Genomic DNA, 23,746 nt, shown 5'->3' with positions numbered 1-23,746 from the left:
TTTATTAGTTGAGTGGAGAAAAAATATATTAATTATTGGGATCCACTAATTAAAAAATGTATAAATAATTACTAAAAATGAGTAGGACATGAATTGATGAACGGACCAAAAAAGAAAGTAGGACATGAAATGGTGGACGGATGGAGTAATTTTTCTACGTGACTACATCTGTGTGCATGTGTTATAGGTAAATCCACTTTATTTTTAAAGTTGCAAGTCAGTTTGATCAGTAAAGTATATTATGTTGATCTACATATTAAGCGGTCGTGTTTGATTACAACGTCAGCTTTCAAACTACGAACTTGTAGCTTATCTGCTTACAACTTTTAACAACAACACCTAACTTACATATGGGTGTATGTTTGATCTGTTGGATTTCAACTAATGAGCAATATGTTACAATGAAAAACAGTTTATAAAATTTAGTTTACTCGATATTAGGCTTTAGATTTACAGCAAAAATCACTTAGAACCTAAGGAAATGTATTTTCGAAATCTCTAGAAATAGATATCGTTAATCTAAACCTTAAAGAAATCACTGATACTTGGAGAATTTCCTTTTTCGAAAAACGTTGTTTTTTTTAGCACAAAAAATTAGGGCTTAAATAACTTGAGAATTTGAATATGCACCCTAACATGCAGGTATTCTAGTGGGAGTGGCGTGGTATTTATAGTTTCGAATATGAATAATTCTGTTGAAGAGAACAAATTCAAAATTTGATTATGTGTCATAAAAAATCTTCTCGTTCGACCCATGAAATGTTGCTTTCGGTGTTTTGCAATATCGTACACTTATGAACTCCAACTTCTCTGAAAAGATTTTACTTGTCTGCACAGGTCAGATGATATTGCGAGATACGCCTTCATGTATCTGTCTTTTTTTGCGGTGTATTGCATGTTGACTCCACTTTAAATACTTTAACTTCAGGATTTACGTGACATTAATCTGGTAAGGCTTCGATGTATATAATTAACAACCATCATCCTTCAGCTCACTATACTTAATTTCCACTCTAGCATGTCAAGGACTTCTTGAAACTTCGTTCTTCATGCACATTCAACAGATTATGTCCGTTGATCGTTCATGCTGAAGCCTGTATATACGAAAAGCACACTCCCTAAAAAATGCATTACAAATCTATAAAATTACATCAACAAATATATAATTTTTAGGATTTTAAAATTAATGAAGTTTAATTTTAAGTAAATTGTGTTATTTAAATTTGTGCAATTAAATTTAAATGAAAAATATAAAAATCAAAACTAAAAAAATCAGGTCAGCTATCATGTCATCCCACTGCAGCCTCCTTAACCCAATGTGGTCCCCCCTCTATCAGGTTAGCTATCAGGTACCCTCACTGTGGATACTCTAAGATTTCTTAAAATTCATGTTGTCCCATATTATGCATTTTTTTATTAGACAGAGATTTTGTATTGCATATACGATCTTGTTAATTATACTGGCTATTGTAACTTTAGCATAAAGAAGTTTTCTAAAATTGAATTTGATAAAATTATATTTGAGTTGCACTGCAATATGAATTTAAAAAGTTAAATGATCTAGTAATTTTATGTATTGAAATTGAGGTATTAAAAACATTTTATTTTGAAAATATTATTGGTGATTTTTTTCTCGAAATGCTACTATTAATTATTATTTTGTATTTTAATAATATTAAAGTTATACAGCCACGTGAGCATGAAAGATGATTACGTGTCATCTTTAGTTGACAACAAAAATCTCCAACTTTATTTTGTAAAGGATTTTTTTCATAACCTAGTGCTCCTAAAATATCAGGTCAGTTTATGTAGCTAATACTAGGGATGTCAATCGGGCCAGCCCATCGAGTTTTCGGGCTAGCCCTATCGGGTTCTGGATTAGTCGGGTGCGGGCTAATCGGGTTGGAGATTTTTTCGGGTTGTAAATCTTCAACCCTAACCCTAAACTTTCGGGTTTCGGGCTAGCCCATCGGGCTAATCAGGTTAAAGGCGTAAAAATAAAATTATCATTTGTATTTTAGTATTCCTAATGATCTAATGTATAATGTATAAAATATACATAGATATTAAAGATATAAATTATATAGCAAAGCATGAAATGCAAAAATATAAGATATTCAAGATTACATAAACAAAATTATATTAAAATGAGATAGTAAAATTTAACATGTATTAATGCACTAGAATCAATCTGGATTATTACTGAATAATTAGTGGATTTGCCATGCACGTCTCATTGACAGAAAAAAAATAAAATTGGTATCACTTTAAAATGAGATACTAATAATTAATTTCTAACTAATGAGATACTAATAATCAATTTCTACAAAAAATTCGTAATTAATTTCACTTTTTTTAATGAGATTGCGCGCGCACACACACACATATATATTCTAACTAATTAATTTCACTTTTTTATTGAGGCTATATACGCATTTGAATGATTTACGGTGTTGTCCAAGACATATATCTTTCCCTTGCGAATGTCCACGCACATAACATAGAAAATCTTGTCTTTCATAATTGGGTAAAAAAATATTCAACATTGTTCACACGAACAATGATTACAGTACCAACACAATAATATTTATCATTGTTCACATGAACAATGATTACACTACCAACAAAATTATATGCATATTTGTTCACATAAACAATGATGCCACTACCAACACAATAATATGCACATTTGTTCACATGAACAATAATCAAACATGTGATAATATTATCTTTCTTTTCCCACATTTTCTACTTGACCCCTACTCATTCCTCATTTACACTTCAAAAGAGGGATAATATTATTCCTCCAAAAATGATGTGATAATATTATCCCTCCTTTGTAGTGTAAATGAAGAATGGGTAAGGGTCAAGTAGGAAATGTGGATAAAGAAAGAAAGGATTTAAAGGGTTAAATTTTATTTATCATTCATTTTTCCATAATAAATTTACAACCAAAGAGAACGCACCCTAATAGAAAAATTAAATATCGTACTTCTCCTAATTAACTTGGAGAAATTTTCCACGTTGAAATATAACTTCCTTATATGAATTTCACAACCCCCATTTTGGGGTGTTCTCTGGTGCTGACTAGCATTGAAGGCAGTGACACACAGCATGACAGCACACCTCATTCGAATCTGGTTAAAATCTTTTTAAAAAAAATCAACGGAAAAAAAAGTAAAACAAGACTAAAAAAGAGAGTGATTTTATGTCACACAACATAATATGGAATATAATAGTAGCTATTTTTGTTATAAATTTATAGACATGACTGTCAATTAAGCTTTAATTTCGTTGAAAGTCAAATTTAGGTGAAAATTACAATAAAAATATAAATTCATGTATTTTGAGGCTTAATTGAAAGTTCAAGTAAAAATTGCAACTTTTTTTAAAGTTTGTGCATTTTTTGGCCATAATCCCTTATATTTTTGGCTATCTATATGTATACCCTATCGTGTATTTAATTAAAGTTCGTATCATGATCTTCATTTCATTTTAAAATGCACATTACACATTTTTTTATAAAAAAAATGCATATTACACATATAATTTTCTAAACAAAATAACATGATTTAAAAAAAATTGTAGAAAAAAAGAAAGAAAACAGAACAGCCACATAATAATCAATCAATAATTCTGACAATTAATTATAATTATAATTAAATTAATTTAATTTAAATTTTTTGTTTTTATTCTTATTTTTTTAGATCTAAAAAAAATAAAAAAAAATAACAAAAATACTAGAACAGCAATAAACACAATAACTGAGTTGCAGCCCAAAATCCCAAAGAGGGCAGCCCCTCTGATTCATTCTCTTAGATCATCTTCACCGCTAATTAGCTCAATTCTTTGAGTAACAAAACTCTGCTTCTTTTTTTTTGGATTCATTACGGTTTTTTATTTTAATCTTAATTAAAGGAGGAAGGGTTCGGACCCTCGCTAATTCATCTTCTGTTTCGCTTCCGCATTTTCCCGCAATTTTCCAGACCCTACCTGCGGTAGTCCCTCACTCCAATTTCTCTGCTGCAGTTTTTTCAATATTCAGTTCTCAATTTTCAATGCTGTAATCACCAATCCCCTTTTATGCATAATTATCTTTTGCCTCTTGGTTTCTTTTGTTGTGTGCAACAGGAATCTGTCATTGTATATACCTTGAAATTAGGTACTACTGTGAATTCCCCCCCCCCCCCCCCCCCCCCCCACAAAAAAAAAACCTCTTTTGAAACGTTAAATTCAGATTGTGAATAATTGTTCTATGATCAATTTGAAGATATATGCAAATATTTTTCATGGTATGTGAATATTTCTTTCCGCAATGCCAAAGATTGACTATTTAACTGATAATCTGCGTTGATTATTGACCATTGAGGTTTTAGGAACTAAAACTGCTGAGTTAGTGATAGAAGTTTCTTCTTGATGCAAATTACTTGAAGGGTTTAATCACTGGGTCAATTTTACAGTTTCTTGATTTGAACCAATTTTAGAATTTCTAAGTTTCACATTTTATGTTTGTTTCACTTTTTCTGTCTGTAATTTGATGGGTCATTCTCTTTTCTGATACCAAGCCCTTTTCTTATAGATGCTCCCTGGATTTCCTTCACTTGGAATCTTTGAGTTTCTTCTAACTTGGTTGTTAACTAACTATATCTGGCGTTCTGTAAATATAATGGTTATCATATCACAATAGCGTTTACGACATTGGGTGAGTATATATACACTTGTTTTGTGGCTTTGTGCTAAGAAGTTCATAATTTTAGAGTGGTTGAATAGCTTGTTGGAGAATAGAGAAATAACTAAAGGGGCATTTACTGTGTGTGAATAATGAAGGGAATGCATTGCAAAAAGTAAGGTTATTTCTGTAGTTGTAGACATGATTATGTCTACATCGGGACCATATTCACACTTTTGCCTATTGAATGGTTTCCTATGTCTTAAACATTAAGAAAACATAGATTTATATTTCAGTGTGTTCGGTGGGGGGTAATTGTCGGAAGAGATGATCATATTATGTATTATGGTTCATATCTTTAAATTCAGTTTGGAACTTATGAGGCAAATGTGTCTATGTTAATATGTGTGTCGGCTGCAAGACAAATATCACATTGTTGACTTGATTTTCTCTGCTTTGCTTCTTATCTATGATCTACTTTGATTTTTTATTTTTTAATCAAGAATACAAGCTCATGTTGCTGTTTCGAACAATTGAAAATAAGAAATGGTTAAGATTTCATTTTATTTCAATAATGATCATAATTCTTTCTGGCAGTTAGCTATGTTGTACCTTTTCTGTGTACTTATGTTCAGAGATAATTTCTGATGAGTGTGGAAGAAATGTCCCTTCATACTGAGAGAACCACAGAAGAAGTAAGCTGTGCTACTCTGCTAACCAATGGTCAAAATGGCATTCTTGAGGACAATACTTGTGAAGGTAGAAAGGAATTTGTTGCTCCTGCCATGGGAATGGAGTTTGAGTCCTATGACGATGCTTACAACTATTATAATTGTTATGCCACAGAGGCAGGATTTAACGTGAGAGTGAAAAACTCGTGGTTTAAAAGAAATAGCAGAGAGAAGTATGGTGCTGTCTTATGCTGCAGTAGCCAGGGGTTCAAAAGAGTAAAGGATGTGAACCACCTGCGGAAGGAAACAAGAACTGGTTGTCCTGCTATGATGAGGATGAGGTTGGTCGATTCTAAAAGGTGGCGAGTACTTGAAGTTACTCTTGAGCACAACCATCTATTAGGAGCGAAAATTCACAAGTCTAATAAGAAGGTTGGTAGTGGAACCAAGAGAAAGTTTCTGTCGAACCCCGACACTGAAATACAACCCATCAAACTCTATCGTGCTCTTGTAATAGATGCAGGTAGTGATGGGAACTCCAACTTCAACCAGAAGCTGGCTAAAACTCCCTCTGATCAGACCAATAAATTGAACTTAAGAAAAGGCGACACACAAGCAATGTATAATTACCTTTGTCGTGTACAGTTGACAAACCCGAATTTCTTTTACTTGGTGGATTTAAATGATGAAGGGGGTATGAGGAATGTCTTCTGGGCAGATGCTAGGTCTAGGGCTGCAAATGTTTACTTTGGTGATGTGATTTTCTTTGACACAACTTGTTTGTCCAACAAATATGAGGTTCCTCTTGTTTCGTTTGTTGGCATGAATCACCATGGTCAGTCTATTTTACTTGGTTGTGGCCTGCTTGCAAGTGAGACAATTCAGTCATATACTTGGCTATTGAAAGCATGGCTTATTTGTACATCTGGACCTTCCCCACAAACCATCATTACTGACAGGTGCAAGGTTTTGCAGAGTGCTGTTGCTGATGTGTTTCCGATGTCTCAACACCGGTTTTGCTTGTCACACATCATGAGAAAAGTTCCGGAGAAACTGGGAGGATTGCGTAGCTATGATGCTGTAAGGAAGGCATTTCTGAAAGGAGTTTATGAGGCTTTAAAGCCATATGATTTTGAATCAGCATGGGGATTTATGATTCAGCATTTTGGAGTTTCGGATAATGAGTGGCTTAGATCATTATATGAGGATCGAGCACAATGGGCTCCTGTTTACCTAAAAGACACCTTCTTCGTGGGAATGGCTGCTGCACAGGTTGGTGAAACGCTGAATGCCTTTTTTGATAAGTACTTGCACAAGCAGACTCCACTAAAAGAATTTCTCGACAAGTATGAACTAGCATTGCAGAAAAAACACAAGGAAGAAGTGATTGCAGACACCGAGTCAAGAAACTCAAGTCCTGAACTGAAAACACGATGTTCCTTTGAACTGCAGCTGTCCAAGGTATATACTAGAGCGATATTCAAAAGATTCCAGTTGGAGGTGGAGGAGATGTATTCTTGTTTCAGTACGACACAGATACATGTTGAGGGACCGATCACAATCTTCTCAGTCAAAGAAAGGGTTCTGCATGAAGGAAATAGGAGAGAGATCAAAGATTTTGAAGTTCTTTACAACCGAGGTGCATCTGAAGTTCGTTGCATCTGCAGCTGCTTCAACTTCTATGGTTATCTATGCCGTCATGCACTGTGTGTGTTGAATTTCAACGGAGTAGAGGAGATCCCCTCGAAATACATCTTGTTGAGATGGAAAAAGGATTATAAACGGTTTTACCTTCATGACCGTGGGGCTGAGAGCTCTGATAGCAGTGAGCGGGTGCAATGGTTCAACCAGCTCTATAGAAGTGCATTGCAAGTTGTGGAGGAAGGAGTGATCTCCCTCGACCATTACAAGATTGCGCTGCGAGCACTTGAAGAGTCGCTTGATAGAGTTCATAGCATTGAAGGTAAAGTGTCTAGCCATCATTGAGTGATATCCAGACCCCTACCTATTCATAGTCATGTATGTATTGTCTAGCCAATTTCTGCAACATAATTTTTCTTTCCTTTCAGCTGTCATCAAATTAGAGGAGGGATTCTTACTGTGTATAATATGAATTTTGGCGAAGCATTGGATTAGTTGGTGTTGATTATGTTTTTTGTTATGGAGCAATTGTGGTTAGTTTAGTTTTGATGTGATATGCTAGTCAAGAAAAAGGTTTTCGAAAAATATATTTGTTATCTGTATGAGTGAAAAAGTTCAGAATAGGATTTTTTGGTAGTTGTATAAAAACTGAAGCAAATGTAGTCCTGCTGTTTGATATTTGAAAATCTAATTGTGTAAAATGTAGAAAATATCAGAATTCATTTTCAGAACTACTAGTTATAGTAGATTGGGGGAATATTGTATTTGAGTATTAATCAGTATTATTTTCTCTCTCTCTCTCCAATTCCTTTTGCTTATCCTGAATTTTACCTTAGAAACTATGCAGTAACTGGTTATGCTCGTGTCTAGCCATTTTTGCCAATGTTAGACTGCGTTTGCCGTGAGATATGAGGAAGGAATAAGTTTCATTTATCATCTTATATTTTATTTGTTTTAACGTAATAAAAATTTGATCAAGTCGTATAAAATTTCGAGCAATATATTTCCTTTAAAAAATGTATAATTTTATACTTAGAGGAGATTGTTAATAATCTTATACCACCTTTTATCTTTTGGTTAATTTTTTTATAATATAAAGTGTGAGATAAATATATTATCACTAAAAGAAATAAGATAAAAAAAATATGCTTTCAACTTTAAATAATAAATTTACACCTCATTATATTACTTCTATATTTATAGGGATAAAAACGAATATGCCCTTAGGCCTTAAGGTAGAAACATCTCTCTCGTGCTGTAGTAAAAATCATATTTTCTATATTTAATAATGCATTTTGTGATAAAAATACTTTTTTCATGAAAGAAACATTTTTGTATGTGTAAAAATCATTAACATATATATATATATATATATATATATGTGACCATGTGTCTGTGTGTATTATATTAATGGTATCCGAAGGTCATTTGGCTTCATTCTGCGAGTGGCGCAATTAGAAGTGTCCCTTTCTCTATGAAGCATTTAAAAATTAGTATATGGGACCCACCCTCATCATGTGCTGTCAAGTTAAGGAAGGATGAAGTTATTATTAAATCTTGAATTGTTTTCCATGGACGAATTTTATCCAACTGTAACAACGAAAAACTAATTAATTTGTTTTAAATCAGAGTCACAAACAGGGTGCTATTGCTGACTTTTTAATTAATATAATTTGGACGTGCAGGAACATGCAACTTATTGTATTATAAGATTAAAGTTAAGTTTGGAAAATATATAATAACTTGTGTTACAAAAGCAACATGCAACATGCAGCATTAATTGTTTTATTACACTCGGCAGCGCAACCCACCCGCCTTTCGGCAACTCTTGGAGTATAAAATGGCTCGTTAATATAAAATTATCAAGTTGTAAATCTATATATAATATAAAAGAGGAGTCTAACGTAAACTTTTTCCCACCAAAATTTCTCTCTCTTTATTTTTCTTCTTATAGTTTTGATTCTCTTTTAAAATCATCAACTTTAATTTATAAAAAAATATTCAATATGGATGTTAAATTAAAGATAATGATGATATCTTTAATTTGATGTAAAAATTATAAAAAATAAATTTAAAACTAATAAATTATGAGGCGAAATTTAAAGTGCCCTTTCTCTTATCAATAATTTGAAAAATGCCCTCTCTTACTATACCAAGCACTACATGCCCTAAATAAGTGAAGAACCGAAAATGCCCTTTGAATGTGATGGATGTGCATTGTTTTCCGCAAAAGTTCTTACACATCTATGACAAAAGTTGTTAAAGTGTAAGAAAAACATCAATTCATCAATTTAAACATTGAAATCGGTCAAATATGTGTTGGAACATGTGAAATACTGACAGAGAAGTTAATATTTATTTATTTTTGAATTAAAATCGAAGGTTTTACAAGTAAATCGTAGGCTAATTAATCAATGGAAAATAAATACTAAAAATTAACACAATCGATATTAGCACTCAAAACACACATTGGAAAAAAAAAAACAAGCGTCCGACCGGGAAAAACAAGTGTCCGACCGGACACAAGGTTTCACCGGGCGGACACATATATGTTCCGGTCGGATAGATGTTTTTTTGGTTCCTATGTGTGTTTTGAGTGCTAATATGGATTGTGTTAATTTTTTGTATTTATATTCCATCGATTAATTAGCCTTCAATTAAGGGACATAATTTTTTTTTTTTTTTAAATTGATGATAAACGACAAATATGATGTGAAATAGCTTTGTCAGTAAAGTATTCATGTCAAACACTCTAATTTGAAAGAAAATCACGTGAAATGAAGGAAGCTTTGTTGTTTATATATGAGTGAATTCTCTCATTCTCTCATCCTCTCATCCGAACACTCAAAGTGAAAAAACACTCAAACTCATTAGAAATTCTAATATTTTCCAAGTGGTGAAGCTATTATTTGTGAATTCTCTCATCCGAACGTTTAAAGGTATGTCATTTTACGTTTGAAATGTAATTTAAGTTGGTTATTGTTTATTTTCAATGTTTTGTTTGATCCTATATGCTTATGTGAATTATTAGCATATTATAGCATACTATGATTTAAAGCCACGTTTGAAGGAAATACATGTGAATTAGAGCAAATTCTATCATGTTTTAAAGTATTAATTAGTAATTATTAGTTGCATTTTAGTTCTATACATATATATTGCTACATAACTCATGTTATTATGCTCGAAAATTATGTATCCGCCCGGACAAGTGTCCTTGATAATGTGTCCGGCCGTGTGTAATTATATATCATGTAATACACGGCCGGACACATTTCCTCGGCTACTTCCCCGGGCGGATAGATGGTTTTCGAGTGTATTAACATGTTATATGTTGTATTTTAACATTGTATTCCATTTACATCATATATTTATTTATTTATTATTTTTTCTGTAGATGAATGAATATGGGAGATACTTTGTGGTTAATTATGGAGGTGCCTTCAATGGTTATGAGTACATCGGCGGCTCTTCTAAGAATTTGCATATTTTCGGAGACACAATGGCCAGTACGGTGTACATGATAAATTACCTGATGATGGAGAATTCATTGAGCACTAATTACAGCTTGTATTATTTGACGAAGAGATTAAATGGCAGGGTATACAGTAAAAATATTATTGCCGATGACAATGATTTGCTTCAGTTGCTGGCGTCGCAGCCACATTTTCCTGAGATTTATGTTGTTGAAGACGATTACAGTGGAGGAGTGTATGTTCCTTCGTTCGATCTCCCTCAATCTTCCGGGTATGGAGGTGAATCCAGTGCAACATTCGAAAGTGGGGACGGATTGGAAGCAATCCAAAGATATGCTTATTTAGACCTATCAGCCGGAGATTCACCGGCGCAACAAAGTGTTGAACCGTCGGTCACTTGGGGTAATGATCAGTCAACGGGTTGGCCTTCATGGGATGAGCCAAATCCGTACCAGTACGATCGCCTAATAACTGATCGTTGTTGGGGTCCAGCTGATGATCAATATACGTACGAGCCTCAGTTCGTGGAGGATGCTGGTAATGTAGATGAAGATTATGTTCCATCGTCTGAAGCCGAGACTGATACAAGCGCCTCTGAAGACTTGTCGGAGCCAGAGAACGTGAGAAGGGCGGGGATTGAATATGCAGGTTGGCAGAATTTGCAGATCGACGAGGATGATGACGAACAGGTTCCTGGAGCAGATGAACTAACTAATTGGTTAGTTCCGGTTATCCCGTTGGACGCCGCAGCGGCAGTTGTGGATATTGAAGATTATCAGCTATTGCCTCGGGAGTTGTCAAAGAATATGTATTTCAATAGCAAAGATGATCTGATCGTTGCAATCGGTCTGTGGAACATGAAGCAGGGCAAGGAATTTTCTGTCAGCAAATCAGACAGCAGACGAGTCTATGTCAAATGCAAGCATTCAGATACGTGCCCCTTCAAGCTCCATGCATCGTCACAAGATGGAGTCATTTGGGGAGTGTATAAGTTCACCAATGAGCACTCATGCGACGGTGAGCTAGGGCGCGTAGCGCGAATAAAGGCCCCCGCAAAAGTCGTCGCAGCATATTTAGCACAGAAGATACACGACGATTGCGAGATCTTGAAGCCGAAGGCCATCCAGCTGGAGCTGCGACGTGAGTTTGGCGTACAGATCAAGTACGATGTTGCATTGCGAGCCCGTAATCGAGCCACTGAGATGGTTTATGGTCGACATGATCAGTCCTTCGAGATGCTGCCCAAGTACTTATACATGTTGAGACAATCCAATCCCGGTTCGAGGGTGGAGTGGGAAGTTGACGATGATGGCCGATTCAAACACTTATTTGTTGCTCTTGCAGCTTCGGCTACCCCTTTCATGTTCAGCTTACGGCCAGTGATTGTCGTCGATGGCACACACTTGAAGGGCAAGAATAGGGGTATTTTGTTTGTTGCAGTGACGAAGGACGGCAACGAGAGTTTGTTCCCACTCGCGTATGGTGTTGGCCCGAAAGAAAACGATGAATCGTGGAGTTATTTCATGTCACGCATTCGACGTGTTTATGGCCAAGCCGATCCACTTTTGATTGTCTCTGATCAGCATATCTCCATTGCCAATGCTATCAGAAATGAGTTACCAAATGCAACCCACGGCCTATGCTACTACCATTTGCAAAATAACCTGAAGCATTACGGTAAGGCAGTGGTCGAGGTGTATCGACAAGCTGCATTTGCGTACGAGAAGTCCGACTTCAATAGGGCTATGAACGCCCTGAAGGTTATGAAGAGAGCCGCGTACGATAAACTAATGGGGATTGGGCCGGAGAAGTGGGCTCGTTCGATGTGTCCTATGCCTGTGCGACGCTACAGTTTTATGACATCAAATGCTGCTGAAGCTTTTAATTCCAGATTGTTGTGGGCAAGAAGACTTCCTATATGCTCGATGTTAGAGGCAATCAGAATTGTTATTGAGAAATGGTTCAGCGAGCGACTAAGGGCTGCACAACAAATCGAGCAAGGCTTGACTGTTGAGGCTGGTAAAAGGGTAGCTATTGAAGTCCAAAAAAGTCGTCGATACACTGCACAAAGGTTGAGTGGCATGAAGTATAAGGTGCAAACTGCTGACAGAAGCTTCAAGGTGGATCTAGAGAAGAAAAAATGCGAATGTCGAGTATTTCAGCTAGACCAACTGCCCTGTTCTCATTCAATCGCTGCAATAAGGTACGATCATGAAATGATTACTGTCGGGTTCATTGAAATGTAAATATGTTCTAATGTTCGTTATATTGATTACTTGTCGAGTTTGTTTGTTTTTATAGTGAAGCCGGTGATACGATCGCGGAGTATGTAGACTCGTACTACACGAATGACTTTCTTATCGATACTTACTCTCGCGAAGTTAATAATCTCCCGCCGAGACGCCAGTGGTTAGTTCCCGAGCACATCGCTGAGCAGGTTGTATTACCTCTGATTGTAAAAGGTCAAGCGGGGCGCCCAAAAGAAGGTAGACATCGAGGTGGTGGTGAAGGCACCAGCACACAAGCCGATGAGTCTTCTAGTATCAGGCGTCGTAAACCAAAGAAGTGCAGCATCTGCCATGAAGAAGGACACAGCAAGAGAACGTGCGCTGGCAGGGCGACTGAGCCCAGGGAGTAGTGGGATGTATTTGTGTGCTGTAACAGTTAATGATATTGATTAAATTATCTTATTATTCGATAAGCTGGAATGATTTACAGGAAATAATGCTCGTTGAATAACCAAATAGAAGCACACATTAATGTAACAATATACAAAACTATGCAAAACCAAGTCTACTGATACGATGTGTCCTAGTTTCACACAACGAAAATATAGATCTAGCAACCTTGGCCCTGTATGCCGCCACGTTGTGGTTACCCCACTCAATGGATGGAGAGCCAGATATCAGTCGTTCTGCATACATGCAGACGAAAGGCCCGCAGCTGACAGAGTCCTGCTGGTGAAACTGAACCTCCGCTGGAGCAAACACCGCCGTCATAAGTGGGTACTTCTCCTTTGCCACTGTCGAATCAATGGATGTGTCGTCTAGCCACCTCGCCAACTGAAGGACAATTGGCAACAATCTCAGTAAAGGCAGTAGTTCACCAACTCGACCATCCTGCTGTCGAGGTGATAGCTTGTGGAATACTGGGTCATAGACCTCGCAAACCAATTCTCCTAACCGGATCCGACATAGGACAAAATGGTGGCCAATTATGACTGGCATGAGAACCTATGACAAACCACAATGAATTGATAAGAAACAACATATAAAGCACAAATGACTAATGACAAATAATTGTTTAACTGATTACCTGTGTGGCATCCATCCATCCTATATGACCAGGAGGAAGTTCTTGGCCCTTAACGGCTTTTCCACGTATTTGGCAGAGCCAGTCTATCCGGGGCTGCCAACCATCAGCTATTGCTCCATGCGTCAATATATGATACTCCTCTGGAGTAAACTCACTGGCTGCCCACTTCTCCAATAGAGCGTCCCACTCGCCCTTGAGGTATATCTACAGATCAATAGAAGTAATTAATAATTTATATTCGCACCAATGAAAACATACAAATAATGAAAGTTTACTTACAAACCAATCCGTGTCTAATATGATTGTGTTATTCATATCTACGTCATCCAGTAAATCTGCTGAAGCTCGAAGTCTATTTCTCAAGCTTAAGAAATACAAGTCAATATCCTGCAACAAAGTTAAAATCAATAAGTTAGTAGAAAGTAATTTAACAATGTTAAAATCAATAGATTATTTACCCCAGTTGTGAATTCCTGGCTGACATTATCCACCCGCGCGAAGTCGTCGTACTCCCGCAAACCACCACTTGCCTTGACATAAATCTCACGACCCCTACCCTCTCGACACCTAGCCATCCACTTCTCATAATGGTCACTGCAGACTTGTGTCACTGGACGTGGCATTTGGCTATTAACCCAAGGCGATCGCTGATAGTTAGACGGACGCCTCACCCTCTGACTGCGACGCGGGAGCTCTGCTGGCGGCTGCTCTGCTGGCGGCTGCTCTGCCTGTGGCTCAGGCTCTAGGTGCTGCAGCAGCAGTACCTGTGGCTGCTCTGCCTGTGGCTCAGGCTCCTCCGTCTGAGCCTGTCCTGCCGAACTGGACTGTCCCCACTCATGTGGTGCGATAGAAGTGAGCGGTTCAGCAAAGAATATCGGGGTCTCTGTTCTATACTGCGGCTTCAGGAATGGGGAAGACCAATGAGGGTAGACCTGGGTCGACCAGTCAAAAGTCTGCTCCGCAGGTGTGTAGTCGCCCTGAACAGACTGATTCATGGCCCGCCACTGCTCGTCGTAATCCTGGGTCTCTGGATGGCGTGGTTCCTCACCGCGGGGGTCGTCGTCGCAGGAACGTGAAACGCTTGGCCCTGAAGCGTCGGGCCCTGAAGCACTGGGTGGAGGAGACCGTGGCTGTGGAGGAGACCGTGGCTGTGGAGGATCAGGGGACCGTCGCTGGTCATCATCATCAGGGGAGTCGGGCACTCGGAAATGTTTGCTCTTCTTGCACCTATCCTTTTTACCCTTGCTCTTCAGTTTCTCCACGAATTTGCCGAAGGCCTTCTTAATCTCCTGACGGATCGTCTTCTTCACCCACTTACGATCCACCTCACCCTCGCTGGGACTGGAAACAGTCCGAGATCCGCTCGACGATGAAGAAGTATGCGGCGCTGGGCGCTTGCCCGGATCTACTGAATGACGAGCCGGCTCGTGGGGTCGAGCATCCCTCACAGGGCGCGAGCCCGGATCTACTGAATGACGAGCCGGCTCGTGGGGTCGAGCATCCCTCACAGGGCGCGAGCCCGGATCTACTGAATGACGAGCCGGCTCGTGCTGTCGAGCATCCCTCACAGGGCCCCGGACACTGTGACTGCGAGTCGTACGAGGCTGTCTAGGTACATCCTCCTCGTCCCCGCGCTCCTCCACAACACGGGCTCCGGTGCCCTGTGGAAATTGGACACCCCGAGCTAATGGGTTGTCGGGGGGCCTGAAGCTCACCGAGAGTTCGCCCGGTGTCAGCGCTGATATGAAGTAGTGACTCGACAGATCGTCAGCATCGGGGTCCAGGGGCATGACACCACCCTAGAAAGCAACAAAGATAATATATTAGAACATAAGTAAAACCAGTAACGGTGTGGAGGATAATCTTAAATAACTGATTACCTGTCCCTCGAATAGATCGCGCAGACCGTGAAGCTTCGGCTTACCCCTGAAAGTCCATCTCAAAAACCGAGGGTGCGCTGTCGGATCACCGCTAGATGCTGCGACCATGTGTCCGAAGCCCGGGACGCGCTCCAATGCCCAGACATATAAAGCCCACGAAGGACCGTAGAAGTGATACTTCTCGCCCTTTCCTGTCTCTCTCGTATAATGGCATAACATCTTATACGAATACGCGCCCCAGGGGAATCTATCAAATGCAGCCAGATCATCCACCAACACCCAAAGCCACGGCTGTACCCGCGCATCCAACCCAAGAACAAGGGTGTGAGCCACACACACGAGGACAGCACGAAGGTACAGGCTCCCATCCTCATCATCCACTAGACGATCCAAATCGCACACGCGTTTGATGAGCGACTGTATGGTCATGCTTCGCGCACCGCAGAATCGTCGGTATGCCTCCACGCGACTGCAGTCGTGCTGTAATGTCGCATCGAACCTCGATCCCCCGAAATTGAGCCCAGTCACTAATGCGTAGTCCGCAGGGGAAAATCTGACTCGTGCTCCGCACAGAAAGAAGCACATCTCATTTTCTTCTGACACAATCTGCCTCGATACAATCTGGTGTAATGCTTTATTGCTCTTCGCGCCGGGCCTCCAATCAGTGAAATGCCCAAAACATGATGCTCTAAATCTTCCCAATAAATCTGAATTGCACTGTTCGCCGACCACATTTAAAGTTTCAACCAGCTCCGGAAAATGTGAATCCCTATAGTAGGTGCTGATAGCAACCTCCGTCTGGTCTATAGTGCCGCGACGAAGATATGGGACATTCGCCTATTCATTTACAAAATGAATACCATATTAAATTCAGTAAAAAAATTAAAAAATAATACAAATAGGCATAATTAAATAACTACAATTTAATCAATACCAACCAATTTAATTAAACTGCAATTTAATACTAAATTCAGTAAAATTCAGTAATATTAAACTGCAATTAAATTCCGCAAAATATTAAAATTCAATAATTCAGTAAAATACTAAAATTCGAGAAAAATAGTCAAATTCAGTAAAATATTAAAATAGTAATTCAGTAAATTCAGTAATATTAAACTGCAATTAAATTCAGTAAAATTCAGCAATTTAATATTAAATTCAGTAAAATTAGTAATTCAGCAATTTAATATTAAATTCAGTAAAAATTCAGTAATATTAAACTGCAATTAAATTCAGTAAAATTCAGCAATTTAATATTAAATTCAGTAAAATTAGTAATTCAGCAATTTAATATTAAATTCAGTAAAAATTCAGTAAAATATTAAACTGCAATTAATACCAAGCAATTTAATTAAATTCAGTAAAATATTAAAAAACGGCAATTTAATTAATACCAAAAAATAACAGTTTCATTAATTAATAATTCAACAATTATAATTAAATTAAATTCAGTAAAATAGTAATAATTAACGTAAACATACAGATACATGGAAAAGAGTATTTTATACCTAAATAACAACTATCCGGCCGGCGAAGTGTCCGGTAAAATGAATCCGGCCGGGTACATTTCAGATTGAAACTGTCCCGGCCGGACTCATTATTCCGGGCATAGTGCCGGACGGGTAGTTGTTCTATCGGCATAAAATACTTTAATTTATCAAATTGCACAAAGCCCACATACACAATGCAATTATAATTACTTAAACAAATATTTCAGATTGAAACAAATTCAGTAATACCCAGCAAAACTCGCAATAATAATTACTTAACCAAATATAATTAAATTAAATTCAGTAAATTACTAACTGATTAATATAAACATACAACTAATTAAAATGGAATAATTTATGCTAAAACACGATCGGTCCGGCTGGTGAAGTGGCCGGATAAATCGATCCGGCCGTATGTTTCATTTAAATAATGTTCTCGGCCGGATCGATTTATCCGGCCACTTCACCGGCCGGACCGATCGTGTTTTAGCATACATTATTCTATTCAATTTCATGAAAATTAAAAATAAATACCTGTGAAGAAGATGCCATGGATGAGTCCGAGTGTGCTTCAATCTTTTGAACTCTCTGTGCTTCAATCTTTTGAACTCTCTCTCTCGGTGGGTAAAAGTGAAGAAGCCGATAGAGGTGTGTGGTGGAGTAAAAAACCCTAGTATTTTAAAGTAAAGTAAGTAGGTAAAAGTGAAGAAGCCGATTGTATCGGCTTTATGTCTATCAAAAGGGAATCAAATTTTGAAGAAAGATATTTTTACCTTTATGTATCGGTAACATGCATGATTTTTTTGGGTAACAAGCATGCATTTATTTGGGACGGATATTGAGTATATTTTAAATTTAAAGATATCAATTGATTTACACGATATATATAGTGTTATATAGTACTATATATCAACATTCAAGAATAACACAATATATATATATAAATATATATATATATACAAATAATTTCAAAGAATATATGTATTGAAATTAATATATTAAAGGGAAAAAAATAAAAAATTTAAGATAGATACGCATGGATATATATTATTAGCGTCTTGATTTTTTTTTTTTTTTTATGAAATTGAATAAAATAGAATATTTTATGCCTAAATATCATCGATCCGGCCGGTAATTGTCAAGGAAAAATGTATCCGGCCGGGTCATTTGTAAATTGAAATGTACCCGGTCGGATACATTTCTCTGGCCATTTTACCGGCCGGATCGATGATATATCGACATAAAAGTTTGTATTCTATCTATTTGTATCTTTATATTAATTTTTACTATTTTGCTGAATTTAATTTAATATATTGTTTAAGTGTTAATTAGTGTCCGGTCGATATATTTACAATTTAAAGATATGAACACTATATATATATATACAGTGACTTACAAAATCATTGCATGCACAGATTGAAATCATTTCGGTCATTATTGTAAAGAAATGCATTGAAACTCAAAAATGTGTAAGATTGTGTAAGAGAACCGAAATCATTACATTTGATGTTGACCCACTTAAGGGTTAATTAGTAATTTAGGGCATGGGTAGCTTTGCATGATAAGGGAGGGCATTTTTCAAAATATGAATAAGGAATGGGGCACTTTTGCCTATTAACACATAAATTATTATAGTTTAAAGTCACCAAATTATTTTTTTCTCTCTCCTCTCTCTTCTCTCCTCTATCATCTCCTCTCTCATTTCTCATTTTTTAAAATGTCACGGTTCTTTCATTCTTTTTTCCATATTTTTTTTTTTTATTTTTTATGTTTTTACTATATATCAGTATTTTTTATATTTTACTGTTTATATATTTACTATATCAGTTTAATGCAATTACAATGATGAAACTTATATTTGTTTATTTTAGAAATCTTTAGCTTATGTCCCCAAGGGGGCACCAAGCGGTGCGATCTCCTGTGTGTGAACAGTGAGGTCCCGGGTTCAAACCCCACTGCTCTCCCTCCCCAACTCCCCCAAGTCAAAAAAAAAAGAAATCTTTAGCTTAAAAATATTTTTTTTAAAGGTCAACTTTATATTAATATAAATTTGTAGATAAATAACTAATATATAGTATATCTTAAAAATCAAATTTTTAAGCTTCAAAATTACTCATTGGAAAATCAGTAATTAGAGAACCATTATCGATTTTCTTTAAAAATAAAAAATAAAAGTAAATTGAAGAGTTTAATTTTTTAGTAGCACATTTATTTAAATTTACTGAAATTGTATACATTTTATTTTGGAAAATGAACGACACATATCTCATGTTAAACCCTTTATTTTTTCACTTTCCAATTGAAAAAAAAAATGTATACATTGTAACTTTATTTTAAAATTTGAGCATAAACAAAATGACCTCATAAATATGATTTAAATATGCATTCGAAAACTATATTAAACTATAGTTATACTATATGTAAATAAATAGTTTTGTAGTACATCTTAGAATATTATATGATCCATAATGATACTCATTATCATCTATACTTGCTTTTGATATTTCATAATTTATTTATTTATAAATTTATACACATTATCAATTAAATTAATTAATTGCTATTTCAATAATTGAAAATTCGAATGTTTTCATATTGATATTTTTATTTAGATTATATTGTGAATAATTTATTTTTTATTGAGATCATTTATGTTTATATATATATATATATATATATATATACATATATTATGTTTAACATTTTTATTTATTTATTTAAATTATCGCTCAATTTCGATGACGGTCGTGCATCGCACGAGCGGGCACATACTAGTTATGAATGATATTCAAATAGAAATGGAATTAACACCATCAAGTCAAGAGATTACGTTTTTCCAACTTTGGTTAGTAATTACATTTATAAACGTCAATAGAAACCTATATATAAGTGTTTATGTTAGCTTAATTGTGGAGTGGCTATTACTTGAAGTAAATGTCTTAAGTTTGAGTTCACTACAATCTTTCAAATTTTTGTTTATTTAATAAAAGAAAAGAAAAATGGAAACCATTATAATTAATGCATCGATTTACTATAAAAATTAATGCACCCGCTGTTGACATTAATGCACTAGGAAAAAAAATCACTCCCTCCAGATTTCGAATTGAGATGATGCATCCACGGGAGATCTTGTTGATCAAAGAACTAAAAATAATTCTCTGTTCTTATTTATTTAGTCATTTTTACTTGAACCTCTCCGCACATATTGATTACTAAATTTTAGTTTGGCACACCAACTTAAACAACAATTATTGAACTTTCAATTTCATTTTATTCTAAGGCTGACATGACTACTTAAAAATCTAAAGTGGTCAAATTGATAGATGAACAAAACGATGCCGCTTTTACTTACCGAGACTATATCATTTGCCCTTGAAATTAAAAAAAAAATTAAATTATTGAGATGAATTGAAGAGCAAAATTGTCTTGAGATTATGGCATATTATAGAAATTTGAATATGTGAGAGAAATGTATGTGTCGAACAACTTGTTTTGGTTGTGGTCTAGCTAGCGAGTTGGATATACTCAAGGGTTGTAATTGGTGTGGCAATGGCGATATATAGTGTCGTCCGTCATCAAGGGACGAGTAAGAAATTTGAGGTGCTCGCCATTGCTTGGATACAAATTTGCACTAAATGTGGGATTTTACGATAATGTTGGATTAAACATTCACCAAGAAATTGCAGTTCTTGATAATTCTATTAAAAATGGGCTTCGACATTCGGTGGATCCTAATAAGAAGCAGCTTGTGCCTAATGTGGGGTCAACACCAAGTTCCATAAGATGCTTGACGATGCCCGATATGATCTCAAGGCTTTCCTTTGAATCACTTTCAAATTAGCTCTTCCTCAGAAATGGGGCGACATTGTGAATGTGCTCGCGTGGAGTCACCATCGTTTCTCATCTTGGTCAGCTCTTCAGGATTGCTTTTGTGCATGCTTGCAACAGCCATATCACTTGTAGAATCATGTGGTAGGAGCTTTCTTTAAATAAGCTTCTTATCATAGGAGATTTTAACGCGGTGCTCGGTGCGCTTGAGCGTTGTGGCGGACGTTTTCCTATGGAGTTTTCTTGCCGCGACTTTCAAGCGTTTTTTCTCTTGTTTGTTTTGGTGTTTCTTGTTTTCGACTGTTTATGGTAGTGTTTCCTTCCCTGATTGGCAAGGGCCGAAGCTATATAGAGGTGATGGTCAGGCCAGAACTTTTGATATACCTCCAACTCAGCTCTCCCACCATTTTTCTCTCTTTCGGGTACTCTTTTTTCTCGTTTTTTTCTTTGGGTTTTCCTTAGTTGAGGTTTTTAATGAGGCTCGTCTCCTAATCTGTTTTTTTATGCTTTCAGGGGTTTTTTGTTTATTTCTTGCTTTGTTTTTTAATAAAATTTCAATTCAGCTATAATGGCGTTAAAAATTAGGGGTCATGGCAAAAAAATACACGGACTTTAGAAAATTTATAATTTTCACAAGAACTTCTAATTAAGCAAAAAAAATATATGAATTTATATTTTTGTTGCAATTTTCACCTAAGTTTAACTTTCGATAAAATTAGAGCTTAGTTGACAGTTAAATATATTACTGTGTTTTTAGATCTCCGGGCTTCTAAATACTCCTTATCATCGGAAGTTTGACCAATATCAGGTGAACTTCCGTCTGCCAACTAAGTTTCAATTTCACCGAAAGTCAAATTCAGGTGAAAATTGCAATAAAAATATAAATTCATATATTTTTTTAGCTTAATTAAACGTTCAAGTTCCAAAATTTGTATATTTTTTTGCCATGACCCCTAAAAATTATTCTTAGTTTATATTTCAAAAGAGTTTTTATTGTATCCAATCCCTTATTCATATGATCATATGTATGTATATATATTTATATTTTTCTCGCCCATATTATAACAACTGTCACAAATTAAAAGAATATATAAAGGATAGTAGCTTACAATTTACAAATTCCTGACGATGAAGCGCAGTCTGTTGGTAAGACACTTCCCCTCCAACCAATAGGTCGGGGGTTCGAGTCACCTTAGGAGTTAGAGTGTGAGTGAGTTTTTTCCTTTCTTTGGTTGTAACAAATTAAAAAAAAATAAAAAAAATTACAAATTCCAAAGTTTTTGTCAAATTTTGGTTTTTAATACCACAAAAAAGATTTTATTTCTAAATTATTATACTTTTATTTGATTTTGATTTTGCTATTGAGATCGATTTACTCCCAAAAATTCGGGTTTTAAGATTCATAATTTAGTTTTTCAGGGAAATCTTCTGTTGGGATTTATTTTCTATTTAAATTTTAGTTTGGGAGTAAATTAATAATCATCTGTAAAATTATACTCCTCTCGTTCTGTAAAAATAGTTCTAACTTTTCTTCTTGGGTATCTTCAAAAAATAGTCATATTTTATTTATGGACACTACCCCACATGTACAATTGCCCTCCATAAATACAATAAACCTCCATAAATTAACTTATTCACCTATTTTACCACATGGTCTGACTCTCTATCTCCACTCACTATACAATTAATTATCATTATTAATCATATGTATATGGTGGGACCATTTCTCCACTTATAACATACTTAATCATTTTTGTTAAAACTCATGACACTCGCTCCTAAAACTATTTGAGTGTGTTTGCTTTTTGTCCCTTTAAATGGAGGGATAATATAATGAGGTATAAATTTATCACTTAATTAAGTGAGGATCATATTTGTTATATCTTATTTGGTATGAAGGATAATATATTTATCCACTACTTATAAGGTGGTATAAAATTATACCACCCTTTCTTAGGTATAAAATTATCTATTTCCCAAGGAATAAGGGGTTGCCCGAAAAATTATACAATCTGCCCGAATTTTTTTATAAATCAAAGCAAACAAAATACAAGGTGATAAATATATATAGCTTATTCCTCATTTATACCTCAAAGCAAACACACCCTTTGAGTAGTAATTTACGTACGGACACAAAATTTTACGGCACAATTTGATTAAAATGAGTATGTACACGTTATTATCTGAAAAAATGACAGAAATAGAATATTTGAAACTTAAAATATATTGAGAAAACGACAAAACATGTAACAAGCGGAACTCACTCACTCATCCAATATTTATTACAAGATGAAAAGGGAGATTACAAACGTAAACTAGCAACACATTATAACACAAGCAGAATCATAATTAATTTACATGAGCAAAGAAAACGAAATTACATGGAAATAGATGCATGGGAGGTTGTATATGATGATCAACCTCTTCTCTCTCCATCGGAATGATGAGGTGAGACGAAATTCCGAGGGTAAACCTTGTTGCTACTATTACTCTTACCTTCACCAACATTAACATCATTTTTGGGTCTCTTCTCCTCCATTCTCTTCTGCAGCTTCTTCTGCTGCACGTAGAGGTGCGCGTAGCTAGCTCCGGTTGAAGACATATTCCCAGCTAGTACTTCAATGAGCTCAAGAAATGATGAACAGGTTGGTGTGCTTAGAAACTGCGCCGCGACGATGAATTTATAGGCAAACGAAGCGAGGGAGCTAGGTGTGTTGGTGTTGCCTTTCTGAGCAAGAAAATCACTAAGCATATATACTATATTAAGGGCTATGCA

At 36.0% G+C, this 23,746-nt stretch overlaps 3 protein-coding genes across 8 annotated transcripts; 2 read left to right on the top strand and 1 right to left on the bottom strand.

Moving 5' to 3' along the window:
* Positions 1 to 3,761: 3,761 nt before the first annotated feature.
* LOC131021784 (protein FAR1-RELATED SEQUENCE 6-like) lies at positions 3,762 to 7,489 on the top strand. Of its 5 annotated transcripts, none has more exons than XM_057951077.1 (3): positions 3,762 to 3,998; positions 5,305 to 5,428; positions 5,516 to 7,489. In XM_057951077.1, exons 2-3 carry the CDS (start codon positions 5,317 to 5,319, stop codon positions 7,324 to 7,326), a joined length of 1,923 nt encoding a protein of 640 aa, XP_057807060.1. In that variant the 5' UTR covers positions 3,762 to 3,998; positions 5,305 to 5,316; the 3' UTR covers positions 7,327 to 7,489. The 5 variants fall into 5 exon arrangements, with proteins under 5 accessions (XP_057807060.1, XP_057807057.1, XP_057807056.1 ...); XM_057951074.1 differs by having other exon boundaries at positions 5,267 to 5,428; XM_057951073.1 differs by having other exon boundaries at positions 5,305 to 7,489.
* A 3,172-nt stretch (positions 7,490 to 10,661) lies between these two features.
* Positions 10,662 to 13,095, top strand: LOC131023460 (uncharacterized). The gene is made up of 3 exons (XM_057953001.1): positions 10,662 to 10,728; positions 10,812 to 12,660; positions 12,759 to 13,095. Exons 1-3 carry the CDS (start codon positions 10,662 to 10,664, stop codon positions 13,093 to 13,095), a joined length of 2,253 nt encoding a protein of 750 aa, XP_057808984.1.
* A 124-nt stretch (positions 13,096 to 13,219) lies between these two features.
* On the bottom strand, positions 13,220 to 17,816 carry LOC131021783 (uncharacterized). 2 transcript variants are annotated; one of them, XM_057951070.1, is made up of 6 exons: positions 17,677 to 17,816; positions 15,653 to 16,489; positions 14,231 to 15,571; positions 14,052 to 14,159; positions 13,773 to 13,976; positions 13,220 to 13,690 (listed from the first exon to the last, which is right to left on the bottom strand). In XM_057951070.1, exons 1-6 carry the CDS (start codon positions 17,692 to 17,694, stop codon positions 13,235 to 13,237), a joined length of 2,964 nt encoding a protein of 987 aa, XP_057807053.1. In that variant the 5' UTR covers positions 17,695 to 17,816; the 3' UTR covers positions 13,220 to 13,234. The 2 variants fall into 2 exon arrangements, with proteins under 2 accessions (XP_057807053.1, XP_057807054.1); XM_057951071.1 differs by having other exon boundaries at positions 13,773 to 13,964.
* Positions 17,817 to 23,746: the final 5,930 nt, after the last annotated feature.

This window comes from Salvia miltiorrhiza, chromosome 4 (assembly GCF_028751815.1).
Source record: "Salvia miltiorrhiza cultivar Shanhuang (shh) chromosome 4, IMPLAD_Smil_shh, whole genome shotgun sequence".
Classification (NCBI taxonomy): Eukaryota; Viridiplantae; Streptophyta; class Magnoliopsida; order Lamiales; family Lamiaceae; genus Salvia; species Salvia miltiorrhiza.
This window is presented reverse-complemented; position numbering and strand designations above follow the sequence as displayed.

Excerpts from the sequence above, each read along its gene's own strand:
- LOC131021784 (XM_057951073.1), top strand. The coding sequence starts at position 5,317 with ATGAGTGTGGAAGAAATGTCCCTTCATACTGAGAGAACCACAGAAGAA.
- LOC131023460 (XM_057953001.1), top strand. The coding sequence starts at position 10,662 with ATGTTGTTGAAGACGATTACAGTGGAGGAGTGTATGTTCCTTCGTTCG. Across the intron at positions 10,729-10,811 it reads GATCTCCCTCAATCTTCCGG|CCGGAGATTCACCGGCGCAA; the intron begins GTATGGAGGTGA and ends TAGACCTATCAG. Across the intron at positions 12,661-12,758 it reads CATTCAATCGCTGCAATAAG|TGAAGCCGGTGATACGATCG; the intron begins GTACGATCATGA and ends TTGTTTTTATAG.
- LOC131021783 (XM_057951070.1), bottom strand. Across the intron at positions 15,572-15,652 it reads GCGATCTATTCGAGGGACAG|GGTGGTGTCATGCCCCTGGA; the intron begins GTAATCAGTTAT and ends GTTGCTTTCTAG. Across the intron at positions 14,160-14,230 it reads GCCAGGAATTCACAACTGGG|GATATTGACTTGTATTTCTT; the intron begins GTAAATAATCTA and ends ACTTTGTTGCAG.